The sequence below is a fragment of the Scyliorhinus torazame genome, chromosome 25, assembly GCF_047496885.1.
Source record: "Scyliorhinus torazame isolate Kashiwa2021f chromosome 25, sScyTor2.1, whole genome shotgun sequence".
Classification (NCBI taxonomy): domain Eukaryota; kingdom Metazoa; phylum Chordata; class Chondrichthyes; order Carcharhiniformes; family Scyliorhinidae; genus Scyliorhinus; species Scyliorhinus torazame.
In genome coordinates this window covers 16,177,496-16,192,843 of record NC_092731.1, presented here as the reverse complement: position 1 = coordinate 16,192,843, position 15,348 = coordinate 16,177,496, and the positions used below count along the sequence as shown (strand labels likewise).

Sequence of the window (15,348 nt, the reverse complement as noted above, 5' to 3'; positions counted from 1 at the left end):
AGGCTAGGAGCAGACGGTACAGCACCCAGGGCCGGACGTTTATCAGGTCCGAAGTCCAGCGGCTACTGAAGGAAGGCATAATCCAGGCCAGCAATAGTCCCTGGAGAGCTCAGGTGGTAGTAGTGAAGACAGGGGAGAAGCAGAGGATGGTCGTAGACTACAGTCAGACCATCAACAGGTACACGCAGCTAGATGCGTACCCTCTTCCCCGCCTATCTGACATGGTCAATCGGATTGCACAGTACAAGGTCTTCTCCACCGTGGACCTTAAGTCCGCCTACCACTAGCTCCCCATTCGCCCCGGTGACCGCAAGTACACTGCCTTCGAAGCAGACGGGCGACTATACCACTTCTTAAGGGTTCCATTCGGTGTCACGAACGGAGTCTCGGTCTTCCAACGGGAGATAGAACATAGAACATAGAAAATACAGCACAGAACAGGCCCTTCGGCCCACGATGTTGTGCCGAACCTTTGTCCCAGATTAATCATAGATTATCATTGAATTTACAATGCAGAAGGAGGCCATTCGGCCCTTTGAGTCTGCACCGGCTCTTGGAAAGAGCACCCTACCCAAACTCAACACCTCCACCCAACACCAAGGGCAATTTTGGACACTAAGGGCAATTTATCATGGCCAATCCACCTAACCTGCACATCTTTGGACTGTGGGAGGAAACCGGAGCACCCGGAGGAAACCCACGCAGACACGGGGAGAACGTGCAGACTCCGCACAGACAGTGATCCAAGCCGGAATCGAACCTGGGACCCTGGACCGAATGGTTGGACCGAATGGTTGACCAGCACGGCTTACGGGCCACGTTCCCGTACCTCGACAACGTCACCATCTGCGGCCATGACCAGCAGGACCACAACGCCAACCTCCGCAAATTCCTCCAGACCGCTAACGCCCTCAACATCACCTGCAACGAGGAAAAATGCGTGTTTAGCACCGACCGCCTAGCCATCCTTGGCTACGTAGTGCGTAATGGAGTGATAGGCCCCGACCCCGAACGCATGCGCCCCCTCATGGAGTTCACTCTTCCCCACTGTGCCAAAGCCCTGAAACGCTGCCTGGGCTTCTTTTCTTATTACGCCCAGTGGGTCCCCCAGTACGCAGACAAGGCCCGTCCGCTAATCTAGTCCACGTTTTTTCCCCTGTCGACAGAGGCCCGCCAGGCCTTCAGCCGCATCAAAGCGGATATCGCAAAGGCCACGATGCGCGCCATCGACGAGTCCCTCCCCTTCCAAGTCGAGAGCGACGCATCCGACGTAGCTCTGGCGGCCACGCTCAACCAAGCGGGCAGACCCGTGGCCTTTTTCTCCCGGACCCTCCACGCTTCAGAAATTCGCCACTCCTCAGTAGAAAAGGAGGCCCAAGCCACAGTGGAAGCTGTGCGACATTGGAGGCATTACCTGGCCGGTAGGAGATTCACTCTCCTCACGGACCAACGGTCGGTAGCCTTCATGTTCGATAATGCACAGCGGGGCAAGATAAAGAACGACAAGATCCTGCGGTGGAGGATCGAACTCTCCACCTACAACTATGAGATCTTGTACCGTCCCGGAAAGCTGAGCGAGCCGTCCGATGCCCTATCTCGCGGCACATGTGCCAACGCACAAGTGGACCGCCTCCAAGCCCTCCACGAGGACCTCTGCCACCCGGGGTCACTCGCTTCTACCACTTCATAAAGGCCCGCAACCTCCCTTACTCCGTCGAGGACGTCCGTACAGTCACCAGGAACTGCCAAATCTGCGCAGAATGCAAACCGCATTTTTTCAGGCCAGATAGAGCGCACCTGATAAAGGCTTCCCGTCCCTTTGAACGCCTCAGTCTGGATTTCAAAGGCCCCCTCCCCTCCACCGATCGCAACACAAACTTTCTTAACGTCGTTGACGAATACTCCCGTTTCCCCTTCGCCATCCCCAGTGGGATTTGTTCTCACTGGAACGAAGGAGGTTGAGGGGAGACCTGATAGAGGTATACAAAATTATGAGGGGCATAGACAGAGTGGATAGTCAGAGGCTTTTCCCCAGGGTAGAGGGGTCAATTACTAGGGGGCATAGGTTTAAGGTGAGAGGGGCAAGGTTTAGAGTAGATGTACGAGGCAAGTTTTTTACACAGAGGGTAGTGGGTGCCTGGAACTCGCTACCGGAGGAGGTGGTGGAAGCAGGGACGATAGTGACATTTAAGGGGCATCTTGACAAATACATGAATAGGATGGGAATAGAGAGATACGGACCCAGAAAGTGTAGAAGATTGTAGTTTAGTCGGGCAGCATGGTCGGCACGGGCTTGGAGGGCCGAAGGGCCTGTTCCTGTGCTGTACATTTCTTTGTTCTTTGTTCTTTGTTCCTCTGCCCCGACATGACCGCGGCCACGGTCATTAAAGCCCTATGCACCATCTTTACCCTGTTCGGTTTCCCCCCCTCCATCCATAGCGATAGGGGGTCCTCCTTCATGAGTGACGAGCTGCGTCAATTCCTGCTCAGCAAGGGCATAGCCTCGAGCAGGACGACCAGCTACAACCCCCGGGGGAACGGGCAGGTAGAGAGGGAGGACGGAACGGTCTGGAAGACCGTCCTACTGGCCCTACGGTCTAGGAGTCTCCCAACTTCCCGCTGGCAGGATGTCCTCCCGGATGCCCTTCATTCTATCCGGTCCCTGCTGTGTACCACCACGAACCAAACGCCGCACGAGCGCCTCCTTGTCTTCCCTAGGAAGTCCGCTTCTGGAACGTCACTTCCGACCTGGCTGGCAGCCCCGGGACCCATCCTGCTCCAGAAACATGTGCGGGCGCACAAATCAGACCCACTGGTGGAAAAGGTACATCTACTCCACGCCAACCCGCAGTACGCCTACGTGGCGTACCCAGATGGCTGACAGGACACGGTCTCTCTGAGGGACCTGGCGCCCGCCGGAGCTTCCCACCCCCCCCAACACAAATCACATCCCCTCACTCCCGCCGGTGCACCCCACAGCCACCCCCTTCCCGGGGGGATCGGTTCTCCTCCCAGGCCCGCCCAGGAGCAAGGAAACAGAAGTGGACAGCGCGATGCTCCCAGAGTCGACCGGACCCGAGCCAGCACCACCACCACCACCCGGGCTGAGACGATCGGAAAGGGCGACCAGAGCACCATCTCGACTCATCGAGTCGACTTAAGATGTATACAATTCAGTGGCCCAGTAAAGCGGCATTGTTGTAAATAGTTAATGCTGCTAATCGGGTAAAATGTGAATAATTCAGTGGCCCAGTAAAAGCGGCATGATTGTATATAGTTCAATGGTTAAGGCACCGACCCTGTAAATCCCTACCACCATCCCCACCACCCCGCAGGGTTCTTTTTTAACAAGGGGAGAATGTGGTGGTATGTATTAGGGGTAATACGGTGCACCATGAATGCCGAGGAGCTATTGGAGGACAGATGCTGGGTCCCGATTGGATCTGCCGCCTACTGGGCTCCACCCAGATAGGCGGGGTATAAGAACCCGGTTTGCTCCCCCCAGCTGCATTCTGTGACTGAGCTGCTGGGGAACAAGTCTGAACAAGTCTGCTCAATAAAGCCTCGATTGAAGTTCTCTACGTCTCGCCTCGTGTGTGATCGATGGTGCTACATAGAGATAGAGAGATAGAGAGAGATAGGTAGATAGATAGAGGGCGAGAAAGAGATAGAGAGATAGATGGAGAGAGAGAGAGAGATAGAGAGAGAGAAAGATAGAGAGAGAGAGAGATAGAGAGAGAGAGAGATAGAGAGGGAGAGTGAGATAGATAGATAGCTTGAGAGGGAGAGATAGAGAGAGAGAGAGAGAGAGAAAGGAGAGAGAGAGAGATAGAGAGAGAGAGAAAGGAGAGAGAGAGATAGATAGAAAGATAGATAGAGAGAGAGAGAGAGGGAGTGAGAGATAGAGAGAGAAAGAGAGAGAGATAGAGAGAGAAAGAGATAGAGAGAGATAGGGTCAGAAAGAGAGAGAGAGAGAAAGAGAGAGAGAGAAAGAGGGAGAGATAGATAGATAGATAGATGGAGATAGATATATAGAGAGAGCTAGATAGAGAGAAAGAGGGAGGGATAGATAGACAGATAGAGATAGATGGAGAGAGAGAGGGGGAGATAGATAGATAGATAGATTGAGATGAAATGAAATGAAATGAAAATCGCTTATTGTCACAAGTAGGCTTGAACAATAGGGGCAGCACGGTAGCATTGTGGATAGCACAATTGCTTCACAGCTCCAGGGATCCAGGTTCGATTCCGGCTTGGGTCACTGTCTGTGCGGAGTCTGCACATCCTCCCCGTGTGTGCGTGGGTTTCCTCCGGGTGCTCCGGTTTCCTCCCACAGTCCAAAGATGTGCAGGTTAGGTGGACTGGCCATGCTAAATTGCCCTTCGTGTCCAAAATTGCCCTTAGTGTTGGGTGGGGTTACTGGGTTATGGGGATAGGGTGGAGGTGTTAACCTTGGGTAGGGTGCTCTTTCCAAGAGCCGGTGCAGACTCGATGGGCCGAATGGCCTCCTTCTGCACTGTAAATTCTATGATAAACTATGAATTCTATGAAAGGCTTCAAATGAAGTTACTGTGAAAAGCCCCTAGTCGCCACATTCCGGTGCCTGTTCGGGGAGGCTGGTACGGGAATTGAACCGTGCTGCTGGCCTGCCTTGGTCTGCTTTCAAAGCCAGCGATTTAGCCCTGTGCTAAACAGCCCCTGATAAAGAGAGAGGGAGAGAGGGAGAGAGAGAGAGAGAGAGTGATAGATAGAGAGAGAGAGAGAGGACCCGGTGATGTCTAACCGGCCCCCCTCTATAAATAGTCCGCATTGTAAGCAAACATCTTTTTCACATTCCTCGCCTGGCCCCCTTCGCCTTTCTTAATCCGGCCTTGCCCAGCGACACCCACATCCCGGGCAAGAACACATTCTTAACCACCTTGAAACCCTGTCTCTCTCTCTGCACAGATGCTGCCAAACCCGCTGAGCCGACCATCGCAATTTTCTGTTTCTAGTTCAGATTTCCAGCGTCTGCGGGATTTCGCTTTTATTTATTAAAAGAGCAATCTTGGCTTTTGAAGGTTTCAAGTTGAACCCCCCCCCTCCCCCCACCACCAACTTAAAAGCTTTTGAGGGGCTGTGAGGGAGGGGAGGGTGATTGGCAGAGGGTCAGTGTGGGGGTCGGATGTGTGGTATTATCATAACGAACAGCATCGCAAGGATTAATGTAGTGTCGAGAGTAGCCATTAGAGGGAGCTGCAGATACAACTATATAAGGCAGTGGTGCTAGACCTTAGGGGAGGAGTGTATTACAGCAGGTAGTGTGAGCAAGGTTCGATTATAGTTTACACCAGTAGTGAGATTAGCAGTAGGTCAGCTGGTTTAGCACACTGGGCTAAATCGCTGGCTTTTAAAGCAGACCAAGGCAGGCCAGCAGCACGGTTCAATTCCCGTACCAGCTTCCCCGAACAGGCGCCGGAATGTGGCGACTAGGGGCTTTTCACAGTAACTTCATTTGAAGCCTACTTGTGACAATAAGCGATTTTCATTTCATTTCATGCGTGTAATTCGATGTAATTGATCAGTTGTGTATTCTTAAGGAGTACGTGTCGAATTCCAGTTCAATAGTGTAAATAAAATTGTAGCTTTGTTGAAGTTAAAAGCTATTCTGTGATCTTAGTGAATACGCCAACCATCCTGAAATAAGTAACATAAACAACACCACAGGCGGGGTGGGGCGGAGGAATGTTGGGGGTGGATGCGGAATGGGGGGGGGGTTGCAGGCGCGGAATATTCTGGAGTTCTGCTCCCCTTTGTGGGAAGTGACAGTTCGCTGCGAGACCGGCCCATAATCTGAATCTCCCTCAGCCCTACAGGGTTCCCGAAACCGAACTCGTCCCTATTCCCGGGTCCTGGCCTCGACTGCCCTTCTGGGCCGCCTGTTCCGGCTGCGGATCCCAAAGCAGCAATGTCTGCCCTGTTCCTTACCCTCAACCCTGCGCCTTTCGCCCTCCCGCTGCCATGGGTTACCTCAAAATATTAATTTTGACATTGGTGCTCTCTATCAAGAACAATAACCTGCATTCGTGTGGAGATACTGAGTCAGGTGACCAGGAGCTTGTCCAGGGAGGTGGTGTTTAAGGAGCGTCGCAAGGGAGGGCGAGGGGGGCTGGATGGGTTTAGGGAGGGAATTCCGGAGTCCAGGCCTCAGGCAGGTAAAAGGATTGGCCACTGACGGCGATTTAAGATCGGGAAGGCTCAAGGAGCCAGGCTTGGAGGAGGGCGGACCACTCGGAGGGTTGTGGGGTGTATCGGGGAGGGGGGAGGTTACAGAGATAGGGAGGGGGTTGGGGGGGGGGGGGTCGAGGCCACGGAGGGAACCGATGTAGGTGGGCAGGTACAGGAGCGTCTACAACGCTCCCTCTGACACTCTCTTCCAAGCGGAACAGCTGAGCCAGAAACCTGAGGCCGCGTTACTACGGCAACGCACTCATCATTTTTTTCTGTGTGGTTCTTTCCCCAGGGGATGAAGAAACCCAGGAGGGAACAGCTGAGGCGGAGAGCGATGACGGAAGTAGGCCGGCGACCCTGCCCCGTGACTGTCAGGGAGCCTCGAGGCAGAACTGAGGACCCTCGACCCGTATCCCGCTTCCAACGTTGACACAAGCTTTGTAAAGGAAGCGGTCCCCGGAACGAAGGACCAAAATCAGGCTCCTAAACCCTCTCCCTGCACCCCCCCCCCAAAAACAATTCAGCCGACCCGTGTCGAAGGGTTCGCCCACGCTATGCTGACCCCTGCTGCTTTGAGTGGCGCCCTGACCCTGTCGACAGCACTCATGCCACTCAGCCACGTGGCTCAAGGCCCTGCTCCCGAATCTGACAGAGTAGCCCAGCCCCCAGGGAGTGCTGAACCGAGGGAGATGCAGAGTGTCGAATGCAATCTGCCTGTTCAGGTGGAGCTTAAAGAATCTGGTGGTGCGATCGCTGATGGACTCGGACGACGGAGCAGTGCAGAAGGAGCCCATTCAGCCCATCGCGCCTAAGGAAGGGCTATTCAATTGCTTTCACGGGCCCAGCTCTTCCTCCATGACTCTGAATTATTTTCCTTTCATTCATTTATCCAATTCTCTTTTGAAAGTTACCCTTGGGCCTTCCGTCTCCCTTGGCGGAAACTTCCGGCTCTTCACGAACATCGGATCTTCCGGTTGCGCCGACGGAATCTCGGCCATGTTATAATTTTGATTTCCCCCGTGTGTTGTTTTCAATCGCGGTGATAGATCACCAACCTGAACGTTCAGCTCTGTTCCTCCCACCACCAGGTGCGCCGTGAGGGTTTCCAGCGTTTTGAGTTTCGATCCAGCTGTTTACCCCCCTGGTGGTTATGAACGCCTCGATTAAATCCCATCTTAGCCTCTTCTGCCCCGGGGAGCTACAATCCCAGCTTTCCCCGCAGTTTATCTCCACATCCCCACATCACTGAGGTGCGTCAGCCCTGTTGCCATTCCAGTAAACCCCCTCCGCACCCACTCCTGACGTTCTTCCGAACGTGTGGTGCCCAGAATTGTCCGCAATTCCTGGCCGCCATTTCGGCCCTCAGGCGACACCAGATGGACTTCTCATTTCTCATTTGCTCACAGGAATTCGTGAGGCTGCGTCCAAAATGGACGTGTTTTCTATTCTTTCACGGGAGTGGGAGTCGCTGGGCCGGGCCCAGCATTTGTCGCCCATCCCTATTTGTCCCTTGAACTGAGTGTCTCGCTTAACGGCCCATTTCAGGGGGACAGTTAAGAGTCAACCCCATTTTCTGTGGGTCTGGAGTCACATGTAGGCCAGACCGGGAAGGGCGGCAGATTTCCTTCCCTAAACGAGGGCATCAGTGAACCAGATGGTTTTTTACGACAATCGATGATCGTTGTCACGGTCGCCGTTACTGAGGCCAGCTTTCAATCCCAGATTTTACTCATTAAATTCGAATTCCACCAGCTGCCGGGGTGGGGATTCGAACCCGTGTCCCACAGAGTCTCTAGTCCAGTGACATTACCAGTTCACCACCATCTCCCGGGTAGTTGTGATTTGTTGTGTGAGAGGTGTTATTGGTGGTCTTGAGTGATGTGAGTGGGTACGATATTACAGCCAGTGCTCCCAGTTACTCTCCTGGCCGGTTGGGGCTGTTTTAGCACAGGGCTAAATCGCTGGCTTTGAAAGCAGACCAAGGCAGGCCAGCAGCACGGTTCGATTACCGTAACAGCCTACCGAACAGGTGCCGGAAATGTGGCGACTAGGGGCTTTTCACAGTAACTTCATTTGAAGCCTACTTGTGACAATAAGCGATTTTCATTTCATTTCATTTCAAAGGTTTCGACGATGCCGAAGTAAGGAACTGGTTTTAGCAAGAAAAAGGTGTCCCGTTTTATTCAGTCAAGACGGCCAATGTGTGGTCCGTCAAACTGGCCAATGAGCAGTCAGTCAAAATGGCTGATGGGTGGTCAGTCAATATGGTCAATGGCTGGTCAGTCAAACTGGCCGATGGGCAGTCAATTAAGATGGCTGATGAGCGGTCAGTCAAGATTGTCAGGAGGAGACATCACAGTTGTACAAGTTGAATGAAGTTAGTTGCTAACGTGAAAAGTTTCAGATTACTGAACCATACCGTTATATTTTATACTGTATCAGGGCTAGTAAATGAACTGAGTTCTCATTGTAATGAATCCCAATGGAGCCATATCCCTTCCCATTCACTCCTACTGGATAGAATCCCCATGATCCAAACCCCTTCCCATTCATTCCCATTGCACGGAATCCCAATAAACCCAAACCCCTTCCCATTCACTCCCATTGTACACATTCCCAATGAACCCAAACCCCTTCCCATTCATTCCCATTGTACACATTCCCAATGAACCCAAACCCCTTCCCGTTCATTCCCATTGTACATATTCCCAATTAACCCAAACCCCTTCCCATTCACTCCCATTGTACACATTCCCAATAAACCCAAACCCCTTCCCATTCATTCCCATTGTACACATTCCCTAATAAACCCAAACCCCTTCCCATTCATTCCCATTGTACACATTCCCAATGAACCCAAACCCCTTCCCATTCATTCCCAATGTAAGGAATCCCAATAGATTCAAACCCCTTCCCATTCATTCCCATTGTATGGAATCCCAATGGATCCAAACCCCTTCCCATTCATCCCCATTGTACACAATTCCAATGGATCAAACACACTCATTCACTTCCATTGTATATAATCCCAATGGATTCAAACCCCTTCCCATTCATTTCCGTTGTATAGAATCCCAATGGATCCAAACCCCTTCCCATTCATTCCCATTGTACGGAATCCCAATAGATCCAAACCCCTTCCCATTCCTATTAAAACATGCTGCTGTGCAGAGAGACCTGGGTGTGCTAGTGCATGAGTCGCAAAAAGTTGTTTTACAGGTGCAACAGGTGATTAAGAAGGCAAATGGAATTTTGTCCTTCATTGCTAGAAGGATGGAGTTTAAGACTAGGGAGGTTATGCTGCAATTGTATAAGGTGTTAGTGAGGCCACACCTGGAGTATTGTGTTCAGTTTTGGTCTCCTTACTTGAGAAAGGACGTACTGGCACTGGAGGGTGTGCAGAGGAGATTCACTAGGTTAATCCCAGAGCTGAAGGGGTTGGATTACGAGGAGAGGTTGAGTAGACTGGGACTGTACTCGTTGGAATTTAGAAGGATGAGGGGGAACTTATAGAAAAAAATAAAATTATGAAGGGAATAGATAGGATAGATGCGGGCAGGTTGTTTCCACTGGCGGGTGAAAGCAGAACTAGGGGGCATCGCCTCAAAATAAGGGGAAGTAGATTTAGGACTGAGTTTAGGAGGAACTTCTTCACCCAAAGGGTTGTGAATCTATGGACTTCCTTGCCCAGTGAAGCAGTAGAGGCTCCTTCATTAAATGTTTTTAAGATAAAGATAGATAGTTTTTTGAAGAATAAAGGGATCAAGGGTCATGGTGTTCGGGCCGGAAAGTGGAACTGAGTCCACAAAAGATCAGCCATGATCTCATTGAATGGTGGAGCAGGCTCGAGGGGCCAGGTGGCCTACTCCTGCTCCTAGTCCTTATGTTCTTATGTTCTTATTCCAATGGATCAAACACACTCATTCACTTCCATTGAATATAATCCCAATGGATTCAAACCCCTTCCCATTCACTTCTGTTGTATAGAATCCCAATGGATCCAAACCCCTTCACATTCATTCCCATTGTATGGAATCCCAATGGATCCAAACCCCTTCCCATTCATTCCCATTGTACACATTCCCAATGAACCCAAACCCCTTCCCATTCATTCCCATTGTACACATTCCCATTGAACCCAAACCCCTTCCCATTCATTCCCATTGTACACATTCCCAATGAACCCAAACCCTTTCCCATTTACTTACATTGTATAGAATCCCAATGAACCCAAACCCCTGCCCATTCATTCCCATTGTATGGAATCCCAATTGTACACATTCCCAATAGACCCAAACCCCTTCCCATTCATTCCCATTGTACGGAATCCCAATAAACCCAAGCCCCTTCCCGTTCATTCCCATTGTACGGAATCCCAATAGATCCAAACCCCTTCCCATTCATTCCCATTGTACATATTCCCAATGAACCCAAACCCCTTCCCGGTCATTCCTATTGTACAGAATCCCAATAGATGCAAACCCCTTCCCATTCATTCCCATTGTACGGAATCCCAATGGATCCAAACCCCTTCCCATTCATCCCCATTGTACAGAATCCCAATAGATCCAAACCCCTTCCCATTCATTCCCATTGTACATATTCCCAATGAACCCAAACCCCTTCCCGGTCATTCCTATTGTACGGAATCCCAATAGGTCCAAACCCCTTCCCATTCATTCCCATTGTACAGAATCCCAATAGATGCAAACCCCTTCCCATTCATTCCCATTGTACGGAATCCCAATGGATCCAAACCCCTTCCCATTCATCCCCATTGTACACAATTCCAATGGATCAAACACACTCATTCACTTCCATTGTATATAATCCCAATGGATTCAAACCCCTTCCCATTCATTCCCATTGTACGGAATCCCAATAAACCCAAGCCCCTTCCCGTTCATTCCCATTGTACGGAATCCCAATAGATCCAAACCCCTTCCCATTCATTCCCATTGTACATATTCCCAATGAACCCAAACCCCTTCCCGGTCATTCCTATTGTATATAATCCCAATAGATGCAAACCCCTTCCCATTCATTCCCATTGTACGGAATCCCAATGGATCCAAACCCCTTCCCATTCATCCCCATTGTACAGAATCCCAATAGATCCAAACCCCTTCCCATTCATTCCCATTGTACATATTCCCAATGAACCCAAACCCCTTCCCGGTCATTCCTATTGTACGGAATCCCAATAGGTCCAAACCCCTTCCCATTCATTCCCATTGTACAGAATCCCAATAGATGCAAACCCCTTCCCATTCATTCCCATTGTACGGAATCCCAATGGATCCAAACCCCTTCCCATTCATCCCCATTGTACACAATTCCAATGGATCAAACACACTCATTCACTTCCATTGTATATTATCCCAATGGATTCATAGTCCTTCCCATTCATTCCCATTTTATGTAATCCCAATGGATCCAAAGCCCTTCCCATTCTATGGAATCCCAATGGATCAAACCTTTCCCATTCATACCCATTGCACACAAACCCAATGCGTAAAACACCTTCCCGTTCACTCTCATTCTACAGAATCTTAATGGATCAAATTGCTTCTTAGTCAATCCCGCTGAACACAATCCCAATGGATCATACCCCTTCCCATTCCCTGTCATTGTATAGAATTCCAATGGACCAGGCCATTTTCTGATTATTCCCACTGTATAGAATTCCGATTTACAATGAGCTAATATCAGACGATAATAAGTGTGAATGTTTCTATATTCATGGTCTACACACTATACCTTGATCAATAAATTCAGCGACCAAGCTTTCAGATTCCCAGGTGATTCCAGTAACAAGTTGTTAATTGAAGTGAATCTACCATGTTGTATAGAATCAGGTAAAAGGGATCATTCCAAAGACAACCAACAGGAAGATTGCAGAACATTGCTTATTATCCTGTTCCATGTACTGAAGAGAATGTCCTCCCAAACCAGGTCCTTCCAGATCAGGTCCTCTGAGTCCAGGTCCTCCCTGACCAGGTCCTCCCAGTCCAGGTCCTCCCAGACCAGGTCCTCCCAGTCCAGGTCCTCCCAGTTCAGGTCCTCCCAGACCAGGTCCTCCCAGACAATGTCCTCCCAAACCAGGTCCTCACAGGCCAGGACCTCCCAGACCAGGTCCTCCCAAACCTGGTCCTCCCAGACCAGGTCCTCCCAGTCCAGGTCCTCCCAGACCAGGTCCTCGAAGTCCAGATCCTCCCAAATGAAGTCCACCCAGACCAGGTCCTCCCAGACAATGTCCTCCCAAACCAGGTCCTCTCAGGCCAGGACCTCCCAGACCAGGTCCTCCCAAACCTGGTCCTACCAGACCAGTTCCTCCCAGATCTGATCCTCCCAGACCTGGTCCTCCAAGCCCAGGGCATTCCAGACCAGGTCCTCCCAGACCTAGTCCTCCCAAACCTGGTCCTCCCAGACTTGGTCCTCCCAGTCCTGGTCCTCCAAGTCCAGGGCCTCCCAGACCTGGTCCTCCCAGATCAGGTCCTCCAAGTCTTCCAAGATCAGGTCCTACCATGAGAGCCCCCACACTCGATGACTCCCAGTCGGCAGTATGTTTACGCCAGGGAAGGATAGGACTTGCACTCACACACTCACACGCACGCCCTCACACACACATGCGCTCACACATGCAGTCGCACTCACTCACACATACACTCACACATACATACACACATGCGCTCACACATGCACTCGCGCACACACACACACACTCACACACACATACACACACACGCTCACACACACACATGCGCTCACACATGCACTCGCATTCACACACACACATACACATACACGCTTGCTCACACACACACATACACACACACGCTCGCTCACACACACACATACACACACACGCTCGCTCACACACACTCACACACATACACACACACGCTCACACACACACATGCGCTCACACATGCACTCGCATTCACACACTCACACACATACACACACACGCTCGCTCACACACACACACACACACACTCACACATGCACTCGCACACACGTGCTCACACTTTCATTCGCATACACACACTCACAAACATATACACACAAACTCACATACACACAGACATATATTCACACACATCCACTTACACTCACATTCACACAGACACTCATACAACCTCACACTCATATGCTCACACATACACTCATATACACACACACTAATCCACATACTCTCTCACACACATATACTCACACACACACCCTCACACACATACACACACTCGCATACTCATACTGTCGCACATACACTCTCTCACACACACCCGCACACTCATGCACATGTGCTCATACCTCACATGCTCACGCATAAACACACATCTGCGCACTCACATATAAATGCACACACACACACACACGTGCATTCACACAAATACATAGGCACAACACATCCACATATACGCACGTGAAAATGGTGATACACACACATGCAACAGACACATAAATGCACCCTAACACACGCACATTCACATTCACAGACTAATATACCCACACACACACAACACATACAAAATACATACATTTATGCAGGGACACACATATACACACAAACACACTAGCACATACACACTAACACACACAAACACAGACACACATGTATGGACACACGTGTACACAAACAATAATGCATTAACATGTGCACACGCACAATAACACACGCACACACATGTACGCTGCGAAATGACGATGCAGTGGCGGTTCGTGATCAGGACATTAGTGTGAAACACTTTAAGGGATGCTTGAACCAATTCTATTTCTAACGCAAAGTATCTCTTAAATCGTGAGTATGTCTGAGTATAACCCGTAATTATTCTGCTTGCTTGAAACAGAGTTGCCATGGCAACTTCGGCCGGCTCATCAAGGGCACTTGTTAAAATCTCGGAATGTTAAACGAGCTGCAGGATTGAAGGAATGGAGGCTGCCCTATTAAACGCTGAACCTGTTCAACATCCAATTCAAACTTCTTTTTTTTTCTCTGGCGGGATCCAGGGCAGGGGAGTCGGGGGGTGGGGGGGGGGGGCGACCAGGAGGTTTTCACAGTAACTTCACTGCAATGTAAGCCTACTTGTGACAATAAGAAAGGTTATTATAATCCCCAACCCCTGTGAGAGTCAGGGATTGGCGCTCGCTCGACTGTGACCCCCCCCCCCCCCCCCCCCCAACCCGCGCAGGCAGGGGATTGGCTCACTCCGGGATTCCCAGCCTGCAGTTTGAGCTGACTGTCCACCAGAGGGCAGAGCTTCCACTAAGATGGCTCCAGCACCGTCTGGTTCAAAGTGATTGTCAAGCCCCGTGTGACATCCAGGAGGCTGGAGTTCAGGCGACACCCTCCGATGGCTGCCGAACGCATCTCCCTGAGGGACCATCACCCCGATTATTACCCGGAGACGGAAGGCAGCCCCCCCCTCCCTCCCTGAGGTCGCACACGGAGCATTAACACAAAGCAAACTCCCAGCCAGGTTTATGAACAGGAGGAGACCATTCAGCCCCTCCATTGTAGACTGTGGCTGGCCCGCCTTGGCCCCGCCTCCACCACCCCGCTCACCCGACGGAAAACCCATCAATCTGAATCCAGTCTCAGGTGATGCCATTCCAGCCAAATAGCTTGTTTTTCTGGAAGAGTTGGAGGGTGGGAGTGAGTCCCAATTTCCACAGCCCCCCCCCCCCCCCCCCAACCTCCCCCCCCCTTTATGTTTGAACCTTGCTGAAAATGGAGATGTGCTGTCGAAGTTTTTCATCTTGCACTCAGCAAGATGAAGACATCAGGACAAACAAAAGAATGTCAAATTTCAAACCATCATCGGCAACTCGGCCCACAGGAGCTGATTGGTTGGCAAGTTGACTCTTATTGGCTGAGTCGTTGCCATGGAGAAGTCAGCAGGGAGCTCCTGGGTAATTCAAACAAAGGCTCACGGCTTGATCAGATTATTATTATATAGATCTTCCCAAACCGCCCTTCCTAAATCCGTGATCTCTTCCGCCTGGAGCAGTGTTTTCCAAACTTTTTTTCCAGGGAACCATTTTTACCAATCGGCCGACCTTCGCGACCCACGCCCCCCGACCTGTGCGACCCACACCAGCCGACCTTCGCGACCCACACCAGCCGACCTGCGC

General features: G+C 50.8%; 1 protein-coding gene across 2 annotated transcripts in view; it reads left to right on the top strand.

Moving 5' to 3' along the window:
* Positions 1-14,188, top strand: part of LOC140402358 (protein LBH-like) — a 27,321-nt gene extending 13,133 nt beyond the window's left edge. For both annotated transcript variants that reach the window (XM_072490082.1, XM_072490083.1), the window contains exon 4: positions 6,503-14,188. In XM_072490082.1, coding sequence (XP_072346183.1) covers positions 6,503-6,606 — 104 coding nt within the window. In that variant the 3' untranslated portion in view covers positions 6,607-14,188. The remainder of the gene's footprint in view (positions 1-6,502) is intronic.
* The last annotated feature ends 1,160 nt before the right edge of the window (positions 14,189-15,348 follow it).